This window comes from Oncorhynchus kisutch, linkage group LG1 (genome assembly GCF_002021735.2).
Source record: "Oncorhynchus kisutch isolate 150728-3 linkage group LG1, Okis_V2, whole genome shotgun sequence".
NCBI lineage: Eukaryota > Metazoa > Chordata > Actinopteri > Salmoniformes > Salmonidae > Oncorhynchus > Oncorhynchus kisutch.
In genome coordinates this window covers 32265596-32289727 of record NC_034174.2, presented here as the reverse complement: position 1 = coordinate 32289727, position 24132 = coordinate 32265596, and the positions used below count along the sequence as shown (strand labels likewise).

General features: G+C 43.1%; 1 protein-coding gene across 2 annotated transcripts in view; it reads left to right on the top strand.

Moving 5' to 3' along the window:
- The first annotated feature begins 16402 nt into the window (after positions 1-16402).
- The window catches only part of cldn19 (claudin 19), a 15405-nt gene continuing 7675 nt past the window's right edge, over positions 16403-24132 (top strand). The window contains exon 1 of one of the 2 annotated variants that reach the window (XM_020490429.2): positions 16403-17382. In XM_020490429.2, the coding sequence (XP_020346018.1) occupies positions 17160-17382 (223 nt within the window). In that variant the 5' untranslated portion in view covers positions 16403-17159. The remainder of the gene's footprint in view (positions 17383-24132) is intronic. The other variant, XM_020490437.2, reaches the window with a different exon arrangement.

Below are 24132 nucleotides of genomic sequence, written 5' to 3'. Positions count from 1 at the left end.
AAGGTGCTCCTTCAGATAGGGTCTTTAGCACAGGTGGGAACATTGTGACATGTCACAGGGCATGCCTCAAGCCAGAGTCAGTAGACAGGCTTGTGTTCCTCACCAGAAACTTGTGAAGAACAAAGTAAAGGAAGATATTTTGTTTGACAGAATTTTATAATTTGCTTTATTATTGTGCAAATTCTTCTTACATTTTTTCATTCATCATTTTTTATTTTATTTGCATAACATTATGACAGCCTGTCAAGCATGGTTGTTAATTTGTTTTGCACGATATATATATATATTTTTTTAATAAAGAAAATTAAATGAATGATTATGTCTTGGGCTTTTTTTTTATTTGTTTAGAGAAAAAAACAGAAAAATTGAGATATATTTCGTGAATCGTCCAAACCTCAATTTTTTTTTAGATATTACTTTTAGGCCACATCACCCAGTGGACAATGTATTTTTGTAAATAGTAGCTGGTGCACGATATCTAAGGAAGTCTCTAGCTATTGCTTGCCTGAGGTAGAGTATCTCATGATAAGCTGTAGACCACACTATCTACCTAGAGAGTTTTCATGTGTATTTTTTGTAGCTGTTTACATACCACCACAGTCTGATTGAATGAGCTGTATTTCCGGCATAAGCAAACAAGAAAATGCTCACCCAGAGGCGGTGCTCCTAGTAGCTTAAATCCTCCTAGTAACTTAAATACGTTTTACCAAATTTCTATCAGCATGATAAATGGTCAACCAATGGGGAAAAAACTCTGGACTACCTAACCGATTCCTGCTTACAAGCAAACAATTAAAGCAGGAAGCCCCAGTGACTAGATCAATAAAAAAGTGGTCAGATGAAGCCGATGCCACAGGACTGTTTTGCTAGCACAGACTGGAATATGTTCCAGGATTCCTCCAATGGCTTTGAGGAGTACATCACATCAGTCATTGGCTTCATCAATAAGTGCATTGATGACATTGTCCCCACAGTGGACCGTATGTACATACCCCAACCAGAAGCCATGGATTATAGGCAGCATCCGCACTGAGCTAAAGGCTAGAGCTGCCGCTTTCAAGGAGCGGGACACTAACCCAGAAGCTTATAAGAAACCCCGCTATGCCCTCCGACGAACCATCAAACAGGCAAAGCATCAATACAGGACTAAGATCGAATCGTACTACACCAGCTCTGAGGCTCGTCGGATGTGGCAGGGCTTGCAAACCATTACAGACGACAAAGGGAAGCACAGTGACACAAACCTACCAGACGAGCTAAAATACTTCTATGCTCGCTTCGAGGCAAATAACACTGAAACATGCATGAGAGCACCAACTGTTCCGGAAGACTGTGTGATCACGATCTCCGCAGTAAGACCTTTAATAAACAGGTCAACTGACTACAGCTCAGCGTTCAACACCATGAGTGGCGGATGTTAGGGGAGATGGAGAAAGGTGAGGGGTGAGTTATAGTGGGAATAGTGAGGGGTAAAGGGGTAAGGTAGAGGGAGAAGAGAGGGGTGGTTAAAGCAAGTAATGAATTTACCCATGCCTCCCCATTGTGTATAGCAGTGGTGTAAAGTACTGAAGTAAAAATACTACTTATATGGTTTTTTGGGGTATCTATACTTTACCTTACTATTTTATATTTTGCGAACTTTGACTTCACTAAATTCCTAAAGAAAATAATGTACTTTTTACTCCATACATATTCCCTGAAACGCAAAAGTACATTTTGACAGGAAAATGGTCCAATTCACACACAGCAAGAGAACATCACTGGTCATCCCTACTGTCTCTGATCTGGCAGACTCACTAAACACAAATGCTTAATTTGTAAATTATGTCTGTATGTATTGGCTATCCGTCAAAAAAAAAAAATATTGTTCCGTCTGGTTTGCTTAATATAAGGAATTTGAAATGGTTTATACTTTTTCTTTTGATACTGTAACGGTCGCCGTCGGTGGAAGAAGGTGAGGACCAAGGTGCAGCGTGGTGTGTGTCCATATTTATTAAATGAACACGGAAATAACAAAATAACAAAGAGAAACGACCGAAAACAGTTTTGGCTGGTGCAGACACACAACAGAAAACTGAAAACAATCACCCACGAAACACAATAGAAAACAGGCTACTTAAATATGGTTCTCAATCAGGGACAACGATTGACAGCTGCCTCTGATTGAGAACCATACCAGGCCAAACACAGAAATAGCTAATCATAGAAAAACTAACATAGACAACCCACCCAACTCACACCCTGACCATACTAAAACAAAGACATAACAAAAGAACTAAGGTCAGAACGTGACAGATACCTAAGTACATTTGAGCATTTCCATTTACTTTCGATACTTAAGTATATTTAAAACCAAATACTTTTAGACTTTTACTCAAGTTGTATATTAGTGAGTGACTTTCACTTTTACATGAGTCGTTTTCTATTAAGGTATCTTAACTTTTACTCAATTATGACTATTTAGTACTTTTTCCACTACTGGTGTATAGTGCACTCACATGCTCCCCCCCACCCCACCAGTCCAGTGGTAAAGGGATATGGAAGGTCATCTACAGAAAGTTTGGTGAACATTAGGATGAGACAATAACTCTAAGAAGTAAGAGTAAGGGTAAATAAATTATAAATAAGAGTAAGGGTAAGGTGTGGGTTAGAGTAGACATAGTATTTGCAGCTGTAGTCAGAAAGCCCCAATAACACAGTCCTTTCCAGCATGTCAGATAGCGATAGCAGTTTAGAAAACTGACTGTACAGTTATGACCTGAAGCGCACCCAGTCAGACTTCTCAGACAGGGCAGAACGACAACATTATCAAGACAATCAATCACGGCATTAATTAACAACAGAACCTCCAAAAACCATTCAATCCACTGGGCAAAAACTGGTTTAATCAACATTGTTTCCACGTCATTTCAACTCAAAATATCTATGTAATGACCTTAAATCAATGTGGAAAACTAATTGTAGTGCAAAAATTAATCAACAAAAGGTTATTTCGTATTTTTTTCACCCATTTTTAACTTAAATCCAATGACATGGTGAAATGTTGTTGTTGATTTCACATTGAATTCATGTTAGTTGGCAACTCAACCTAATGTAAATGAAAACTAGACGTTGAACTGATGTCTGTGCCCAGTGGGAAGCCTCACATTGTTGATGATTAGTTAAGTGAGAGGTCCAAACTAAGCCCTAGTCTCTTCAGAGCTACTTGAGGGCAATTCCACAGTAAAAGAGTGACGCTGAGACTCAGATCTTTCCCTTTACAGATGTAGGATCTTAATTTGATCACCCTGTTGCAGGAGAACTTTCCTACAATGCAGGACATTTCAAACTTGAAGTGTTTTTGAAGTTTTAAGAGGCTTCTGAAGTTTTTAATATCCACTTAGACAAAGTTTGGTAACACTGCATCTGCAATGTTCTTCAAGTAAATGTGTTTTTGTAAAAATGTCTGTTTAAAAAAATCTTAGTCTTAGCATCACTCTATTACCATGGAATTGCCCTTGACCCCTATGCTCCTCCGCTAGCAGAGGAGAGGAGTCCTCCTCGGGACACAATCATACATTATTCATCACTGGCCTCAATTAGGAAACTGTTCATTCAAATGGCTGCTCCTCCTCTGTAGGTTGTGTTCTGGATGTAATACATTCAACTCTACTGCGCAGTACTGTAGATTCTGTGTTCTGAACATAATGTTCAATTCTACAAGTTTCATCCCTAGTAGGGCCAGATTTCCCAGCTGACCACATGGCCATTGTCCTTGTTATAAGAATTTCACAAAGTGAATAATACATGTTACATCTTGCTTGTAGAAAACAAAATGTAAACAGCATTAATTAACTGGATGAAAGCTGATACCTACTAGAACTTCAGAGTTATGGGCCAACCTCAGTACAGGCAATGGCTCAATTACTAGAACAAAACTTAAAGTCAACTTGTAAAGACGCCTCTGTTTTTCTACCATCTCTGAGCTCTGACTGTGAGTTCAGGGGAAACACTCTTTTCACATCACTTCGATACCGGAGTGACTTTTCGTAGCAGGTTAGGAGAACTGACACAGCAGGTTATGAGAATTAACATAGCTGGTTAGGAGACTGAGGTTAATGTTAGGAAAAGGGGATGTCTAGTCAGTTGCACAACTGAATGCATTCAACTGAAATGTGTCTTCCGCATTTAACTCAGCCCCTCCTAATCAGAGAGGTGTGGAGTGCTGCCATAATCAACATCCATGTCTTCGGCACCCAGGGAACAGTGGGATAACTACTTTGCTCAGGGGCAGAACAACAGATTTTTACCTTGTCAGCTCAGAGATTTGATCTAGCAACCTTTTGGTTCCTGGCCCAAAACTCTAACCAATAGGCTACCTGGGTTAGAGTTAGCAAAAAAATGCTCTCCTAACCTGCTACGAAAATCACCTCTTATCGAAGTGGTGTGAAAAGTGTGTCCTTTGAGTTCAGCTAATCCAAAACCAAACCAGCTCAACAGCCAATGAGAATGGCCCGGTCACTGATGTTACGCAATCCCACCCCAATAAGGTTTACATGTACACACACACACCTCGCGGTAACCCTGACAACCATAGCACGGGCTAATTTGATAGGGCTGTAAATCTCTAACCTTGTCTGTCTCATTAGCTGGTTTCCTGTTTAGGAGAATAACCTGCAGGAAGGAAGCCTGGGAAAACAGCTTGGATGACTCCCAAATGACCCCCTTCCCCTTGCCTCTACATTTACGCGTTCATGCGTGCCTTCGCCATTTGCACAAGTGTCCCAAAGCTGAGGGAGTGAAAATGGTCAAGGGGGTAGGGGCTAATTAGACCGTAAGACAGCCACCTCTAACGAGCCAACAAGTCTGCAAGTTTAAGGTCCCAATATTTTTGCTTAAGAGCGAAGTGCTATCCCAATATTTTTTGAGATTGCACAATTTCATAAAGAATAATGGAGAGGGCTGCCTAATTATACTGCACAAATATATAAATGCAACATGCAACAATTTCAAAGATTTTACAGAGTTACAGTTCATATAAGGAAATCAATCAATTGAAATACATTCATTAGGCCCTAATTTATGGATTTCACATGACTGGTAATACAGATATGCATCGGTTGGTCACAGATACCGCTTACCTCCACTGTATTCACATCCTACCATACCTTTGTCTGTACATTATGCGTTGAATCTACTATACATCGCCCAGAAACCTGCTCCTTTCACTCTCTGTTCTGAATGTACTAGACGACAAGTTCTTGTAGTCTTTAGCCGTACCCTTATCCTACTCCTCCTCTGTTCCTCTGATGATGTAAAGGTTAATCCAGGCCCTGCAGTGCCTAAATCCACTCCCATTCCCCAGGCGCTCTCATTTGTTGACTTCTGTAACCCTAAGTTTGTTTTATTCAATGCTTTCTTCAGCACACTCTGCCAACCCGGATGTCCTAGCCATGTCTGAATCCTGGCTTAGGAAGGCCACCAAAAACCCTGAAATTTCCATCCCTAACTATAACATTCTCCGACAAGATGGAACTGCCAATGGGGGCGGAGTTGCAATCTACTGCAGAAATAGCCTGCAGAGTTCTGTCTTACTATCCAGGTCTGTGCCCAAACAATTTGAGCTTCTACTTTTAAAAATCCCCCTTTTCCAGAAACAAGTCTCTCACCGTTGCAGCTTGCTATAGACCACCTTCTGCCACCAGCTGTGCCCTAGACACCATATGTGAATTGATTGCCCTCCATCTATCTTCAGAGCTCGTGCTGATAGGTGACCTAAACTGGGACATGCCTAACACCCCGGCCATCCTGGTATCCTGGAAGGATATTGACCTCATTCCGTCAGTAGAGGATGCCTGGTTATTCTTTAAAAGTGCTTTCCTCACCATCTTAAATAAGCATGCCCCATTCAAGCAATGTAGGACCGGCCTCCCGGGTGGCGCAGTGGTTAAGGGTGCTGTACTGCAGTGCCAGCTGTGCCATCAGAGACTCTGGGTTTGCGCCCAGGCTCTGTCATAACCGGCCGCGACCAGGAGGTCCGTGGGGCGACGCACAATTGGCCTAGCGTCGTCCGGGTTAGGGAGGGATTGGCCGGTAGGGATGTCCTTGTCTCATCGCGCACCAGCGACTCCTGTGGCGGGCCGGACGCAGTGCGTGCTAACCAAGGTTGCCAGGTGCACGGTGTTTCCTCCGGCACATTGGTGCGGCTGGCTTCCGGGTTGGATGCGCGCTGTGTTAAGAAGCAGTGCGGCTTGGTTGGGTTGTGCAATCGGAGAACGCATGACTTTCAACCTTCGTCTCTCCCGAGCCCGTACGGGAGTTGTAGGGATGAGATAAGATAGTAGCTACTAAAAACAATTGGATAGCATGAAATTGGTAAATAAAATATATCAAATAATAAATCAAATAAAATGTAGGACCAGGAACAGATATAGCCCTTGGCTCACTCCAAGCCTCCAGCACATTGACCAGCACAAAAACATCCTGTGGAGTTCTGCATTAGCATCGAATAGCCCCCGTGATATGCAACTTTTCAGGGAAGTTAGGAACCAATATACACAGGCAGTTAGGAAAGCAAAGGCTAGCTTTTCAAGCAGAAATTTGCATCCTGTAGCACAAACTCCCAAAAGTTCTGGGACACTGTAAAGTCTATGGAGAATAAGAGCACCTCCTTCCAGCTGCCCACTTCACTGAGGCTAGGAAACACTGTCACCACCGATAAATCCACTATAATTGAGAATTTCAATAAGCATTTTTCTACGGCTGGCCATGCTTTCCACCTGGCTACCCCTACCCTGGTCATCAGCCCTGCACACCCCACAGCAACTCGCCCAAGCCTCCCCCATTTCTGCTTCACCCAAATCCAAATAGCTGATGTTCTGAAAGAGCTGCAAAATCTGGACCCTTTACAAATCAGCCGGGATAGACAATCTGGACCCTCTCTTTTTAAAATTATCCGCCAAAATTGTTGCAACCCCTATTACTAGCCTGTTGAACCTCTCTTTTGCATTGTCTGAGATCCCCAAAGATTGGAAAGCTGCCGCGGTCATCCCCCTCTTCAAAGGGGGAGACACTCTAGACCCAAACTGCTACAGACCTATATCTATTCTACCCTGCCTTTCTAAGGTCTTCGAAAGCCAAGTTAACAAACAGATAACTGACCATTTCGAATTCCACTGGACCTTCTCCGCTATAAAATCTGGTTTCCAAGCTGATCATGGGTGCACCTCAGCCATGCTCAAGGTCCTAAACGATATCATAACCGCCATCGATAGGAGACAACACTGTGCAGCTGTATTCATCGACCTGGCCAAGGCTTTCGACTCTGTCAATCACCATATTCTTATCGGCAGATTCAATAGCCTTGGTTTCCCAAATTACTGCCTCGCCTGGTTCACTAACTACTTCTCAGACAGAGTTCAGTGTGTCAAATCGGAGGGCCTGTTGTCCGGACCTCTGGCAGTCTCTATGGGGGTGCCACATGGTTCAATTCTCCGGCTGACTATTTTCTCTGTATACATCAATGATGTTGTTCTTGCTGCTGTTGATTCTCTGATCCACCTCTACGCAGCCAACACCATTCGGTATACTTCTGGCCCTTCTTTGGACACTGTGTTAACTAACCTCCAGACGAGCTTCAATGCCATACATCTCTCCTTCCGTGGCCTCCAACTGCTCTTAAATGCAAGTAAAACTAAATGCATGCTCTTCAACCGATCGCTGCCCGCACCTGCCCGCCCGTCCAGCATCACTACTCTGGACGGTTCTGACTTAGAATATGTGGACAACTACAAATACCTAGGTGTCTGGTTAGACTGTTAACTCTCCTTCTAGACTCTTATTTTATTTTTTTGCTCCTTTGCACCCCAGTATCTCTACTTGCACATTCATCTTCTGCACATCTATCACTCCAGTGTTTAATTGCTAAATTGTAATTACTTCACCCTATGGCCTACTTATTGCCTTACCTCCCTTATCTTACCTCATTTTCACACACTGTATATAGACTTTTTCTATTGTGTTATTGACTGTATGTTTGTTTATTCCATGTGTAACTCTATGGTGTTGTTTGTGTCGCACTGCTTTGCTTTATCTTGGCCAGATCGCAGTTGTAAATGAGAACTTGTTCTCAACTAGCCTACCTGGTTAAATAATGGTGAAATACCTTAAATTAAAGGTAGGGCATTGATCAGAAAACCGGACAGTATCTGGTGTGCAGCCTCATGCAGCACTACATATCTCCTTCAGAAAGAGTTGATCAGGCTGTTGTGGCCTGTGGAATGTTGTCCCACTCCTCTTCAATGCCTGCGCAAAGTTGCTGGATATTGGCGGGAACTGGAACACGCTGTCTTACATGTCGATCCAGAGTATCCCAAACATGCTCAAAGGATGACATGTCTGTTGAGTATGCAGGTTATGAAAGAACTGGGACATATTAAGCTTCCAGGAATTGTGTACCGATCCTTGAGACATGGGGCCGTGCATTATCATGCTGAATCATGAGGTGATGGAGGCAGATGAATGGCATGACAATGTGCCTCAGGATCTTGTCACGTTATCTCTGTGCATTCAAATTGCAATAGATAAAATGCAATGGTGTTCGTTGTCCATAGCTTATGCCTGCCCATACCATATCCCCACCGCCAGCATGGGGCACTCTGTTCACAACGTGGACATCAGCAAACCTCTGCGGTTGTGATGCCGGTTGGACGTACTGCCAAATTCTCTAAAGCGACGTTAGAGGCGGCTTATGGTAGAGAAATTAACATAAAATTCTCTGGCAACTCTGATGGACATTCCTTCAGGCAGCATTCCAATTGCATGCTCCTTCATAACTTGAGCCATCCGTAGCATTGTGTTGTGTGACAAAACTGCACATTTTAGAGTGGCCTTTTATTGTCCCCCAGCACAAGGTGCACGTCTGTAATGATCATACTGTTTAATCAGCTTGTTGATATGCCACACCTGTCAGGTGGATGGATTACCTTGGCAAAGGAGAAATGCTCGCTAACAGGGATGTAAACCAATTTGTGTACAAAATGTGAGAGAAATAAGATTTTGTGCGCATGGAAAATGTCTGAGACATTTTATTTCAGCTCATGAAACATGGAACCAACTCTTTACATGTTGCGTTTATATTTTTGTTCAGTATATAAACCACATACATTTGTTAATTAATTAATTTGTTAATTAATGAAGAGGCGACTCCAGGATGCTGAGTTGCAAAGAAAATGCCATATCTCAGACTGGCCAATAAAAATAAAATATTAAGATGGGCCAAAGAACACAGACACTGGACAGAGGAACTCTGCCTAGAAGGCCAGCATCCTGGAGTCGCCTCTTCACTGTTGACGTTGAGACTGGACAGAGGAACTCCGCCTAGAAGGCCAGCATCCTGGAGTCACCTCTTCACTGTTGACGTTGAGACTGGACAGAGGAACTCCGCCTAGAAGGCCAGCATCCTGGAGTCACCTCTTCACTGTTGACGTTGAGACTGGACAGAGGAACTCCGCCTAGAAGGCCAGCATCCTGGAGTCACCTCTTCACTGTTGACGTTGAGACTGGACAGAGGAACTCTGCCTAGAAGGCCAGCATCCTGGAGTCGCCTCTTCACTGTTGACGTTGAGACTGGTGTTTTGCGGGTACTATTTAATGAAGCTGCCAGTTGAGGACTTGTGATGTTGAATTTCCGTCCTCTCAGGCAAGGGGCACCATGTATGAATTTATGGTTGGATCAGAATTGCTGTTATAATCCTTGGCCAGTACGGACAGCTCAGTAAAACCTCAAGTCCAAATTTTGGGAATCTGAGTGGTGCAGTGGTCTAAGGCACTGCATCTCAGCACTAGAGGTGTCACTACAGACCCTGGTTCAATTCCAGGCTGAATTACAACCGGCCATAATTGTGAGTCCCATAGGGTGGTGCAAAATTTGTCCAGGTTTGGCCGGGGTAGGCCGTCATTGTAACTAAGAATTTGTTCTTAACTGACTTGCCTAGTTCAATAAAAGGTTAAAAATCCCTATCTCCATCCATGGTGAATTTAGGAAAGTTGTGATTTTAGCTAGCGAGCTAGTCACTGGAGGCCAACAACACAATGAGATGCAGCACTAAAGTTTTTTTTTCTGTCCATGACGTTTGGCTTCTGTTGTGATGTGGTTGGTGTGAAGCCAAATCCAAACAGGCTTCCCTTGGCACTTTTTTTTTGAAACGCCAGGACCATTCACAGCTGAGCTCACTCAGTTTAGCTCAATGCTGATTGGCTATTATGTTATATTTTTTTAATCAAGGGAGACCACACTCACTGGCTTCCCTTTTTTCATTCTATGCTGCGGGCGACAACAGTTTCATACTCTTTTTGACCAGACAGAATCAGATAGATGGGCTACACATACTGAGACAGAGGGGGCACTGTTTTGTCACTCGGATGAGATACTTTCAGGAGTCGCCTCTTCACTGTTGACTTTGAGACTGGTGTTTTGCGGGTACTATTTAATGAAGCTGCCAGTTGAAGACTTGTGAGGTGTCTGTTTCTCAAACTGTTTCTTGAACTAATGTACTTGTCCTCTTGCTCAGTTGTGCACCGGGGCCTCCTACTCCTCTTTCTATTCTGGTTGGGGCCAGTTTGTGCTGTTCTATGAAGGGAGTAGTTCCCAGCGTTGTACAAGATCTTCAGTTTCTTGGCAATTTCTCGCATGGAATAGCCTTCATTTCTCAGAACAAGAACAGGCTGACGAATTTCCGAAGAATGTTCCTTGTTTCTGTCCAGTTTTATTGCTTCTTTAATCAGAACATAAGTTTTCAGCTAAGCTAACATAATTGCAAAAGGGTTTTCTAATGATCAATTAGCATTTTAAAATGATAAACTTAGATTAGCTAACACAACGTGCCATTGGAACACAGGAGTGATGGTTGCTGGTAATGGGCCTCTGTACGCCTGTGTAAATATTCCATAAAAAATCTGCCGTTTCCAGCTACAATAGTCACTTACAACGTTAACAATGTCTACACTGTATTTCTGATCAATTTGATGTTATTGTAATGGACAAAAAGAATGTGCTTTTCTTTAAAAAACAAGGACATTTCTAAGTGACCCCAAACTTTTGAAAGGTGTGTACATAATGTGTTTTTAAATCTACCCATGGGTTCTGAAACTGAGGCAAACATGCATATGTTTTCATGGCCATCTTTCCATATTCTGAACACATTCTCCACGTCTACATTCTAGTCTTGTGCCGATAAAATTCAAAATTGAATTTAGGCTTACACATTGTTTAAAGGATCACTTTAGATAAATGAACAGAAAACAAACTAATTGAGCAAAAACTCTCTGATCAAATTTGTAGGCCACCCAATGGGTGTGTTTTCTGGGGTTTAATTAAACGTATTCCGTGCATGCAAGGGAGCCACACCCGAACACATCGGTACTCACCTCCAAGATGAGTCGAATACCAACTACTGAGAAGTGTTTAGGAAAAGCACGTGTAGGAAAGGCGTACATTTCTTAATTCTAAATCAGCTCCCAGGTGAAGGAGGTGACGAGAATACAGTGAAACGTATTGTAAAATGAATGATCACCTTTTCTTCTTCAAAGAAAAACACTACTCATTTCTTTTGGGTTATAAAAAGTCAGCTTCCTGCAAAGTACCCAACAGCTGCATCACTCATAAAGTGGGTTCAAAAGACAAGTGTGAAGACATGTCCCACTGGCCACACACTGGTTGAATCAACGGTGTTTCCAAGTCATTTCAATTAAATTACGTTGAACCAACGTGAAATAGACGTGGGGTGTGTCATTGGATCAGTGAGGTCAGGTGTTTGTTCACATGTTCAGGTTCTGTGTTATGTGGTCATAAGGTAATAGGGTAAGGGAGAGGGGAGAGGGAGAGAGGTAGAGGGTCTAGAGAGATGAAAGACAGAGAGAAAATGAGAGAGGGTAAAGGAGTCTGGAGAAAGGAATGACCAGGAAAAAAGAAGGGAGAAGAGAGAGAGGAGAGGTGGAAGAGAGGGATGATCAGGGGGCCAAGGAAAAGGAAGGAAAGAGAGAGTGGGGAGAGGGGGTGTGTCCATCCAAAGCTGCACACTACAGTGGACTCAACTCAAAGGTAAACATGGGGTAAGTAGAGCAAGGAGGGGAGTGTCAGTGTGTGTTTGGGGTGCAGCTGGTCTTGTGATCAAGATCATGAATATCTGGGTGATTAACTCCTCCCCACTGTGAGACCAACCAATCCTCATGGCCCCAGCCTGTGTCAAGACCCCGGCGTGTTTAAAAAGTTGGTGAAAGGGTATGACCGGTGTAGATTGCCTCTAGGTTGTGTTTGGACCGGCCTCCATATGACCCCCCCCCTGCAGAAAAATGTATAGTATAGTATACAGTAGACTACATATACATATACAAAAGTACGTTGCAATAAAATGCACATTAATTACTTAAAAATTATACAATGTGATTTTCTGGATATTTGTTTTAGATTCCGTCACTCACAGTTGAAGTGTACCTATGATAAAAAATACAGACCTCTACATGCTTTGTAAGTAGGAAAACCTGCAAAATCGGCAGTGTATCAAATACTTGTTCTCCCCACTGTATATATATATCTGCTCTGTCTCCAGCACACATGTCTCCACCCACACAATCACACACACACAGAGAGGGAAAGCGAGAGGGAGGGGGAGAGAGCACTGGGGGAGTGGCTGCAGGTCAAGGAGACACAGGATGAGCAGTAGTGTCACGACTTCCTCCAAAGTCGGTTACTCTCCTTGTTCGGGCGGCGTTCGGCGGTCGACGTCACCGGTCTTCTAGCCATCGCCGATCCACCTTTCATTTTCCATTTGTTTTGTCTTGTTTTCCCACACACCTGGTTTACATTTCCCTCATTACGTGTCATGTATTTAACCCTCTGTTCCCCCCATGTCTGTGTGTGGAATTGTTCATTGTTTTGCGCACGTTAGACTGGTTGCACTGGGTTATGTCAACCTGTATTGTGTTTAGTGTTTTTTGTGCCGTGTGTTTTGTTCGCCTAAATAAAAGGCTCCGTTTGCTACCCAAATTCTGCTCTCCTGCGCCTGACTCCCTTACAGCCAGTTACGCATACCTAACAAGTAGAGGGCGTGGCAGGAGCAGATGTAACAGCTGCCCTTATATGCCAACTCCTCTCTTCCATATGGGTACAGTAGACAGGGCGCAAAATAACAATAATCTCATGACTAACAGTACAATGTAATGCAAACACAATGTACAGTATGAAATAGAAATGTACAGTATATCCTATAGACCTAGGCTTGCCAACATTCCTCGTGACAGCCAGGCATTATGTATAGTACAGTGACGAGCACTTATGGACAACTAACAATAAAATGTCGTCAACCTAGTTCAACAAACAAAAACACATGACATACCTGATAATGACAGAAAAAACTTCCATAAACACATGCTGTGCTGCACTTATACGCCAACTCTTCTGCAAAGTACAAATCAACAACATGGGGACAGCTATTGCCAATGACGACACGCACAGTAAAATGTTCAGTACCTAGCTAGCATGTACATTATTCAATAATCAACAGATAAAAAGTTAACGTTACCGAAATGACTGAACACGCCCCCATTCACATCGACGGGACTGCAGTGGAGCGGGTCGAGAGATTCAAGTTCCTTGGTGTCCACATCAACGACAACCTATCATGGTCCAAACACACCAAGAAAGTAGTGAAGAGGGCATGACAACACCTTTTCCCCCTCTGGGGACTGAAAAGATTTGGCATGTGCATCCTGACCAGTTGCATCACTGCCAGGTATGCTCGGCATCCGACCGTAAGGCTCTACAGATGGTAATGCGTACGGCCCAGTACATCACTGGGGCCAAGCTTCCTAACATCCAGGACCTACTAGGTGGTTTCAGAGGAAGGCAAAAAAAATGTTAAAAACTCCAGTCAACCAAGTTATAGACTGTTCTCTCTGTTACCGCACGGCTAGCAGTACCACGCCAAGTCTAGGACCAAAAGGCTCCTTAACAGCTTCTACCCCCAAGCCATAAGACTGCTGAACAATTAATCAACTGGCCACCCGGACTATTTGCATTGACCCCACTCTTGATTTGACACTGGTGCACTCGCTGTTTATCATCTATGTATAGTCACTTTACCCCTACCTACATGTACAAATTACCTTGAGTAACCTGTACCCCTGCACAGGGTACGTTGGATTCAATTAAACTATGTTAAATTGAATAACACAATTATCAAGGGTAACCTCAGTACTGACATAGAGAGTTAGACACACAGGGATGGACTTGGTTTCTATCTATCTATCTATTTATCTATTTATCTATCTATCTATCTATCTATCTATCTATCTATCTATCTATCTATCTATCTATCTATCTATCTATCTATCTATCTATCTATCTATCTATCTATCTATCTATCTATCTATCTATCTATCTATCTATCTATCTATCTATCTATCTATCTATCTATCTATCTATCTATCTATCTATCTATCTATCTATCTATCTATCTATCTATCTATCTATCTATCTATCTATCTATCTATCTATCTATCTATCTATCTATCTATCTATCTATCTATCTATCTATCTATCTATCTATCTATCTAATTTCTCTTACTGTTTCAGTCTCTTATAGTATAAGACCCCCTCTCCCACACAAATCAAATCAAATTGTATTGGTTGCATACACATTTAGCAGATGTTATTGCGGGTGTCGCGAAATGCTTGTAGCACTCTTCTGCCCCCCTCCCCCATCTGCCCCACCCTCTCTCACTCCAGGGACTCAATTGTACAGGTTTCCATGGGGACGGGAAGAGCTTTTCTGGGCCAGACCATAATTTCCAAAGTGGTTGTCTGGGTATGACATGTCCTTTTCACACTCTCGTCCGTTTAATGCTGACTTTTATGTGTATTTGTCAGCTTATGGTGCCGATGCTCAGACAACAGGGTTCAAACATTTACGGGGTTTGACACAGACATCATCTAACATCTGGTAGACCAGACAACATCTAATATCTGATAGACCAGACAACATCTAACATCTGGTAGACCAGACAACATCTAATATCTGATAGACCAGACAACATCTAACATCTGGTAGACCAGACAACATCTAACATCTGGTAGACCAGGCAACATCTAATATCTGATAGACCAGACAACATCTAACATCTGGTAGACCAGACAAGATCTAACATCTGGTAAACCAGACAACTTCTAACATCTGGTAAACCAGACAACTTCTAACATCTGGTAGACCAGACAACTTCTAACATCTGGTAAACCAGACAACTTCTAACATCTGGTAGACCAGACAACATCTAACATCTGGTAAACCAGACAACTTCTAACATCTGGTAAACCAGACAACTTCTAACATCTGGTAAACCAGACAACTTCTAACATCTGGTAAACCAGACAACTTCTAACATCTGGTAGACCAGACAACACAACATCTAACATCTAACATCTGGTAGACCAGACAACATCTAACATCTGGTAGACCAGACAACACAACATCTAACATCTGGTAGACCAGACAACATCTAACATCTGGTAGACCAGACAACACAACATCTAACATCTGGTAGCCCAGACAACATCTAACATCTGGTAGACCAGACAACATCTAATATCTGATAGACCAGACAACATCTAACATCTGGTAGATCAGACAACATCTAATATCTGGTAGACCAGACAACAACTAACAACAGACGAAACAATACACTACAGAATGCAACTTTCAGAAATGTGTACTTTCAATTGCTCCTAGTCATAGGAGTGGCAGTTAGAGCGTTGGACTATTAACCAAAAGGTTGCAAGATTGAATCCCTGAGCTGACAAGGTAAAAATCTGTCGTTCTGCCCCTGAACAAGGCAGTTAACCCACTGTCCCTAGGCCGTCATTGAAAATAAGAATTTGTTCTTAACTGACATGCTTAGTTAAATAAAGATAAAACAATGTAAAAAAGAAATATATCATTATAGACTTTCCTTAATATAAATGATATTGTGTAATGGAAGTTGAGAACATAGAAAGTCTACAGGCATTGGTAAAAGTTGTGATGCTTTGGGTTTGACTGCTATGGGAGGTCTTCTTGCTTGGAAAGAGAGTTTTGTGTTGTGTGGTTTTGCTTTACCTCTGAACTCCACTCAGTATAATCTCTCTCTCTCTCTCTCTCTCTCTCTCTCTCTCTCTCTCTCTCTCTCTCTCTCTCTCTCTCTCTCACACTCTCTCTCTCTCTCTCTCTCTCATGCTCGCTCACTTTCCCTAGACCCCCCTTACCCCCATTCTGCCCCCTCTCCTCTCCCCTTCCCATTGGGCGTTCCTAGAACACTGAAGGGCCAATCAGACCTCAGCTCTTGACCCCTCTGTGCCCAGCCAGCCTGTTAGGGGATTTTTGTGTACATAAACTTTTTCTATTTTTTTTCTCTAAACCCTTGTTCAGCCCTCGAAGTGCGGAGCAGATGGAAAGAGTGTTGATGAAAGAAAGAGAGAGATAGAGAGTCAGGGTGAAACCATGCCGTATCTGAGGAAGCCTAGTGAGCGTAGTGACCGAGCCTGACGACCTGATCACCCCAGACAACCAGGAAAGAGCAGTCTGGTCAACCTCAAGACCCGGACATACACACTTCCAACAGGAGAAAGAGAAATAAACAGAGAGAGAGAGTGAGAGAGAGAGAGAGCGAGACAGAGATAGAGAGCGCTAAAGAGAGAGAGAGGAGAACGCCAGATGTGTGAGAGAGAGCAGAGAGAAGGAGATGCTCAGAGAGAGCGGACAGTGACCAGAAAGGAGACCAGAGGAAGAAAGAGAAACGAAAGAGACCACTGAGAGAGTGCCTGGGGTAGTGCTGAAATCTGGATTGTCTGTAAAGGGGTGTTTGACTTTTGGTTCTGTGGCTCTGAGAGACAACAGGAGCTCTGAGAAACAGTTTGGGGGAGTTCTGTGTTTCACTCTGCCAACAGTATTACCTGTGTGTGGAAGCGAGACTGCTTCAGGTGTTCTGAAGAGGACAAAATAGTAGCCAAAGAAAAGGAGGACAGAAAGAGGACAGATAAATAAAAAGGAAAGAAAGCTATACATTTAGAAGGAAAGAACAAGAAGTAACCAGAGAGTAAGAGAGAAAAACAAAGCTAGAGACAGTCTATAACAGATAGACATAAAGACAGGATGGCAAACTCTGGATTCCAGTTACTGGGTTACTTCCTGGCATTGGGTGGTTGGATAGGCATCATCTCCACCACGGCTCTGCCCCAGTGGAAGCAGTCTTCGTACGCGGGCGACGCCATCATCACGGCGGTGGGGCTCTATGAGGGCCTGTGGATGAGCTGTGCCTCCCAGAGTACAGGACAGGTGCAGTGCAAGGTGTTTGACTCCATGCTGTCACTGGACGGTGAGTAGGACATCATAACGATCACTCCTACACTTGTGACCTGTCATTATCTGTCTTTCTATATTTCTCTCTCTCTTTCCCTGCCCCAGCATTGCATCTTGAACAAATCCTCTCTCTCTCTCTCTCTCTCTCTCTCTCTCTCTCTCTCTCTCTCTCTCTCTCTCTCTCTCTCTCTCTCTATATATATATATATATATATATATATAGAGAGAGAGAGAGAGAGATCCTGTTTATGGACAGTTGTGTATCTGGAGTTGGTCATTATGAGATGCCTTATTCAATCATAACAGATCTGTTTACCCGATTCCCAACACGGGCAATTAACTGGGTTGATTTATAGAGGGAAGTGTTTGAAGAAACATCATGATCAAATTATCAATTTGCCTATTTGTATGATTCAGCAACTGAATGCATAAACAATTCATAAAACAATCTAACTAATCCAACTGTCTGGAACACATTAAAGTCAGGCATAAATCTATTAGATAAAAAGTGCTGCTGTTGGCATGTTTAATTAGGAGAGGGAGGGAGGGAGGTAGGGAGGGCGGGAGGGAGGGGTGAGAAAGAGAGAAAGAGGTAGGGGGAGAGAAAGAGAGAGTGGGAGAGAGAGAGGGAGAGAGGAATGTGGGGTTCAGGCATAAATTAGCCCTGAATATGAGGTTCCTGGCATCTCCAATCTGTTTAGCATAGACCTACTGACTCATAATTAATGGCAGGCAGATGACATAAATTCACCCGTCTATTCTCTCCACTGATTACCCCATTAGGGTAATGAAAAGCTACAGGGGGAGGACTTGGTCAAATAATTTGTCTGTAAATCAGAATGGTCGACAGCCTTTGGAGTTTTCTGTTTTTGTTTTAGTTTTATTAAGAGACACGGATACGCATGTTACTCCCTGTGACCCACACCGCCCCAAAACAACAAATCAGGCTAACGTTTGGCCGCTGTGCAATTCAGTATACCAAACATTTTCTGCGAGGGGTGAGCTCGAGCTTGGTCTCCTTTGCTCATCGGAGTAATAAAAACAGAGTATTGTCCCTGTGATGAATAGTGGTTGTTTGGAGAAGAAAAGCCCAGTGTTGAGCCAAACATCAGAGATATTCTCAGAATGTGCTCTGTCTTCCCCACACACACGCATTGTTCCTGTCCGGCCCTAACACACCCTGTGTGTTTGTGTGAGTGGAAAACGAGCGAGTGAGAGCAAACAGCATAACACACTTTGGTACCAACTTTTGAAAAGTTTAACCTGTGTAATACTAGCATGGCTTCTGCTACTTGTTGATGTCTAGTCAAGCAAGGCATGTTGTTGAGTGTAGGTCAGGTAACCAATCAAATTTCAATCAATCAAATTCATTTTTTAAGCCCTTCTTACATCAGCTGATGTCACAAAGTGCTGTACAGAAACCCAGCATAAAACCCAAAACAGCAAGCAATGCAGGTGTAAAAGCACTGTGGCTAGGAAAAACTCCTAGGAAGAAACCTAGAGAGGAACCAGGCTATGAGGGGTGGCCAGTTCTCTTCTGGCTGTGCCGGGTAGAGAGGAACCAGGCTATGAGGGGTGGCCAGTCCTCTTCTGGTTGTGCCGGGTAGAGAGGAACCAGGCTATGAGGGGTGGCCAGTCCTCTTCTGGCTGTGCCGGGTAGAGAGGAACCAGGCTATGAGGGGTGGCCAGTCCTCTTCTGGCTGTGCCGGGTAGAGAGGAACCAGGCTATGAGGGGTGGCCAGTCCTCTTCTGGCTGTGCCGGGTAGAGAGGAACCAGGCTATGAGGGATGGCCAGTCCTCTTCTGGCTGTGCCGTGTAGAGAGGAACCAGGCTAAGAGATTAAATCACTGAACTGAACCATTTGGCACGTACTCACTCTTTTCCACTGTTGAGTGAACTCATGGTCTTACCAACATCTCTTCCTGTTATGGTATTTCAGACTCAGTACTGGTCTTGGATGCAAAGTGTGTGTGTGCTCAAGCATGTGTAATGGTGTGTGTGTGTGTGTGTGTGTGTGTGTTGTGTCTGTGTGTGTTAGGCAGTTCCTGCAGGTGCTTTTCATATTGTGCTAAATGAACCCTTCTCCTTCACTACACAGCATGAGGAACATGTGATGAGGACTAAGTGTTCACCAGACTGTGTTGTTGCAGTGGTGGAGTGTACCAAAGCACTGCAGTGGAAACCGATTGACTTTTTTCAGATTCTGATTAATTGCCCTTAAAAAGGCAATTCATTTTCAAAACCTGTGACAATGTAAACATATCGAAGCTGTGAGAAACTGTTCGGAGAGACTTATATCAAGATCTGCACACTAGAAGGATATAAATCAGCATACTACTCCTTGTACAGATAGAATAATTCCGGAAGTATCTTGAGGTTTTTTACACTGTCTTATCCTGCTTTGTTTCACTATAGTCTGAACAGTGGTGCTGAATGAACAGTTCTTCTACTTGTTGCTGTCTCAGAGTCTCAGAGGCAGATACTGCCTGGTATTGGTCACAAACCATCGAAGCTCTCAGTTCTCTGGGCTCTGCAGTGAATGAAAACTCTGTACTGCACTAGGCAGTGTACAATACCACACAAGCACTGGTGCTATACAGGACACAACAGGGTCATTAAACAATATACAGTTGAAGTCGGAAGTTTACATGCACTTAGGTTGGAGTCATTAAAACTCGTTTTTCAACCACTCCACAAATTTCTTGTTAACAAACTATAGTTTTGGCAAGTCGGTTAGGACATCTACTTTGTGCACAACACAAGTATTTTTCCCAACAATTGTTTACAGACAGATTATCTCACTTATAATTCACTGTAACACAATTCCAGTGGGTCAGGAGTTTACATACACTAAGTTGACTGTGCCTTTAAACAGCTTGGAAAATTCCAGAAAATTATGTCACGGCTTTAGAAGCTTTTGATAGGCTAAATGACATAATAAGAGTCAATTGGAGGTGTACCTATGGATGTATTTCAAGGCCTACCTTCAAACTCAGTGCCTCTTTGCTTGACATCATGGGAAAATCAGAAGAAATCAGCCAAGACCTCAGAAAAGACCTCCACAAGTCTGGTTCATCCTTGGGAGCAATTTCCAAACGCCTGAAGGTACCATGTTCATCTGTACAAACAAAAGTACGCAAGTATAAACACCATGGGACCATGCAGCCGTCATACTACTCATGAAGGAGACGCGTTCTGTCTCCTAGAAATGAGCGTACTTTGGTGCGAAAAGTGCAAATCAATCCCAGAACAACAGTAAAGAATATTGTGAAGGTGCTGGAGGAAACAGGTACAAAAGTATCTATATCCACAATAAAATGAGTCCTAAAGCGACATAACCTGAAAGGTCGCTCAGCAAGGAAGAAGCCACTGCTCCAAAACCGCCATTAAAAAGCCAGACTATGGTTTGCAACTGCACATGGAGACAAAGATCGTACTTTTTGGAAAAATGTCCTCTGGTCTGATGAAACAAAAATAAAACTGTTTGGCCCTAATGACCATCGTTGTGTTCGGAGGAAAAATGGGGAGGCGAACAAGCTGAAGAACACCATCCCAACCGTGAAGCACGGGGGTGGTAGCATCATGTTGTGGGGGTGCTTTGCTGCAGGAGGGACTGGTGCACTTCACAAAATAGATGGCGTCATGAGGTAGGAAAATGAGGTGGATATATTGAAGCAAATCTCAAGACATCTGTCAGGAAGTTAAAGCTTGGTCGCAAATGGGTCTTCCAAATGGACAATGACCCCAAGCATACTTCCAAAGTTGTGGCAAAATGTGTGTATGTAAACTTCTGACTTCAACTGTAGGTAAATTGTAGCCAACTTCAGAGATGGATGCCATATTGCTGCTTCTGTTCAATCACTCATGTGTCAACATTTTCCAGGAGAAAATGGCTGCCATGGAATCATGTTATGTCATCTCAGTGACATCATGCTTTTTGGATGACAGAATAATGTCCAAACTCTCTCTATCTGGCTCTGGGGAAGATGAAGCACTGTACAGCTAGGTTACTGTACTACTGTTAGATGGTGCAACTGTTTTTGCCAGGCTTCAGGACCAGGGTATCCTTTTGAGGTGAACATCAAAGAGGGTTCTCTTTTCTTGACAGCTTAGTGTTGAATACTGTCCAAGTCGTAGAGCACTCTCTCCTACAGTCTAATGAATACACAGACTATGGTGTGGTCGGAGATTTAGAATAACCTGGGCAGGAGACTCCATATTGGCACAATGACATCAATACTGACATCAACGATATTTACAGTATTTTCTAGGTAAACATTTGAACTGTCAAAGAATGTTTGGTGGCAACATGGAGGGATAGTTTGAACTCTATACAGCTCTGGATATTACAGTGGAATATCTTACCACCAGCCCACACAGACTGATGAGATGGTGGATGGTCTGATGTCCCCCCCCCCCATCACACCATGCTCTCATCCCCTGTTATCCTGCTGGTTATTGTGAGGTCATCAGTAGAGATAGTAGCAGCTATGTACATTGTTCATCTCCCTCTCCTACCCACCCTCTCTCTCTCTCTCTTGCTCTCTCTCTCTCTCTCTCTCTCTCTCTCTCTCCAGTATATCTCTCTCTCTCTCTCTCTCCAGTATTTGTCTGTCTCTCTATCCAGTATCTCTCTCTCTCTCTCTCTCTCTCTCTCTCTCTCTCTCTCTCTCTCTCTCTCTCTCTCTCTCTCTCTCTCTCACTCACTTACTCACTCACTCACTCACTCACTCACTCACTCACTCACTCACTCACTCACTCACTCACTCACTCACTCACTCACTCACTCACTCACTCACTCACTACTCACTCCAGTAGTTCGCTGTCTCTCTCTCTCTCGCTCTCTCTCTCTCTCTCTCTCTCTCTCTCTCTCTCTCTCTCTCTCTCCAGTATCTCTCTCTCCAGTAGTTCGCTGTCTCTCTTTCTCTCTCCAGTAGTTACCTGTCTCTCTATCCAGTATCTCTCTCTCTCTCTCTCTCCAGTATCTCTCTCTCTCTCTCTCTCCAGTATCTCTCTCTCTCTCTCCAGTAGTTGTCTGTCTCTCTATCCAGTATCTCTCTCTCTCTCTATCTCTCTCTCTCTCTCTCTCTCCAGTAGTTGGCTGTCTCTCTATCCAGTATCTCTCTCTCTCCAGTAGTTGGCTGTCTCTCTCTCCTGTACCCCTCTCTCTCTCTGTCTGTCTCTCAATTTCAATTCAATTCAATTTGCTTTATTAGCATGACGTAACAATGTACATATTGCCAAAGCTTACTTTTGATATTTAGAATTCGAAAATAATAAGAATCAAAATGGTCAACGGGACAACAGTAACAACAGTAACCAAGGGTAAAAATAACCATACATTGAACAATAACAATAAGCATATAAGCAATGCTGTCTCTATCTCTCTCCAGCATCTCTCCCTCTCTCTCTCTCTCTCTCTCTCTCTCTCTCTCTCTCTCTCTCGCTCCAGTAGTTTGCTGTCTCTCTATGCAGTATCTCTCTCTGTCTCTTTCCAGTAGTTCGCTGTCTCTCTCGCTAGCATCTCTCTCTCTCTCTCTCTCTCTCTCTCTCTCTCTCTCTCTCTCTCTCTGTCTATAGCTATTTAGTTTGTGTTTTGTTCCCCTCCTACTGGACAGGAGTGCTGCTATGGCCCTTTGTGCTGTAGATGTCAAATATGCTTCTAAGGCTGAACGCTCACATGACAATCATCATCCATATATCTGTGCCCCTAAGCTTACTCTACACTATTCCACAAAGCTTGTGTCACACTGACATTTACATTAATAGAATGAAGGTAGTTGTTTGAATGTTTTTCTGTTTTAATGGAGTGGGCAAACCATTGTTACGTATGAAGTCCCACATCATCCCACAAAGGCAAATTTCCATCGTCCATATCCACACACACACACACACACACACACACACACACACACACACACACACACACACACACACACACACACACACACACACACACACACACACACACACACACACACACACACACACACACACACACACACACACACACACACAGCTTGTGCCTACCAGCATTGACACAGGGTAGAGTATAGTGGGAGGAACACATACACGTCCTTGACTCCTCTATTAGTCCGTTGATCAGAGTGGTGCCTTGTACGGCCAGCCCAAACTCCCCACACACTGGATGAAAGAGAGAATGGAGAAAGAGAAAATAAAACCTCTTTCTCTCATAAACCATTACAATTCTACTTGAAGTAGATCCTGCCACACATAAATCTAAGTTCAAAGGCCATCTGCCCATCTGCTAAACTATGAATGTGTGAGTGTGTTTTCCCATCAATGTAAATTATGACTTAAGTTTGTTGGAAAGGCTATTGTTCTCAGTTATATTTTACATATATTTTCTCACACTGTCAGTGTCAGTATTCAATTTTACTATGTAGTTCTCCTATTCTATTCTATTCTATTCTATTCTATTCTATTCTATTCTATCATCATAGTAATTTGATCTGCTGAGAGATTATAATCCAGTGTAGCTCAGTTGGTAGAGCAATGCACTTGCAACACCAGGGTTGTGGGTCAAATTCCCATTGGGGACCATTACGAAGAAAGCATGAAAATATACGCACTTGCTACTTACTGTAAGTCGCTCTGGATAAGAGTGTCTGCTGAACGACTCAAATGTAAATAATTGTAGTTTTGCACTGTCTGTTCTTGGCAGTAGCTGTGGTTTTACAGTCTGTTGTCTTGTGTGTTGTTAGGGGTGATGTTCAGGGATTGAAAGGGCTCTACTAGTGGCAAA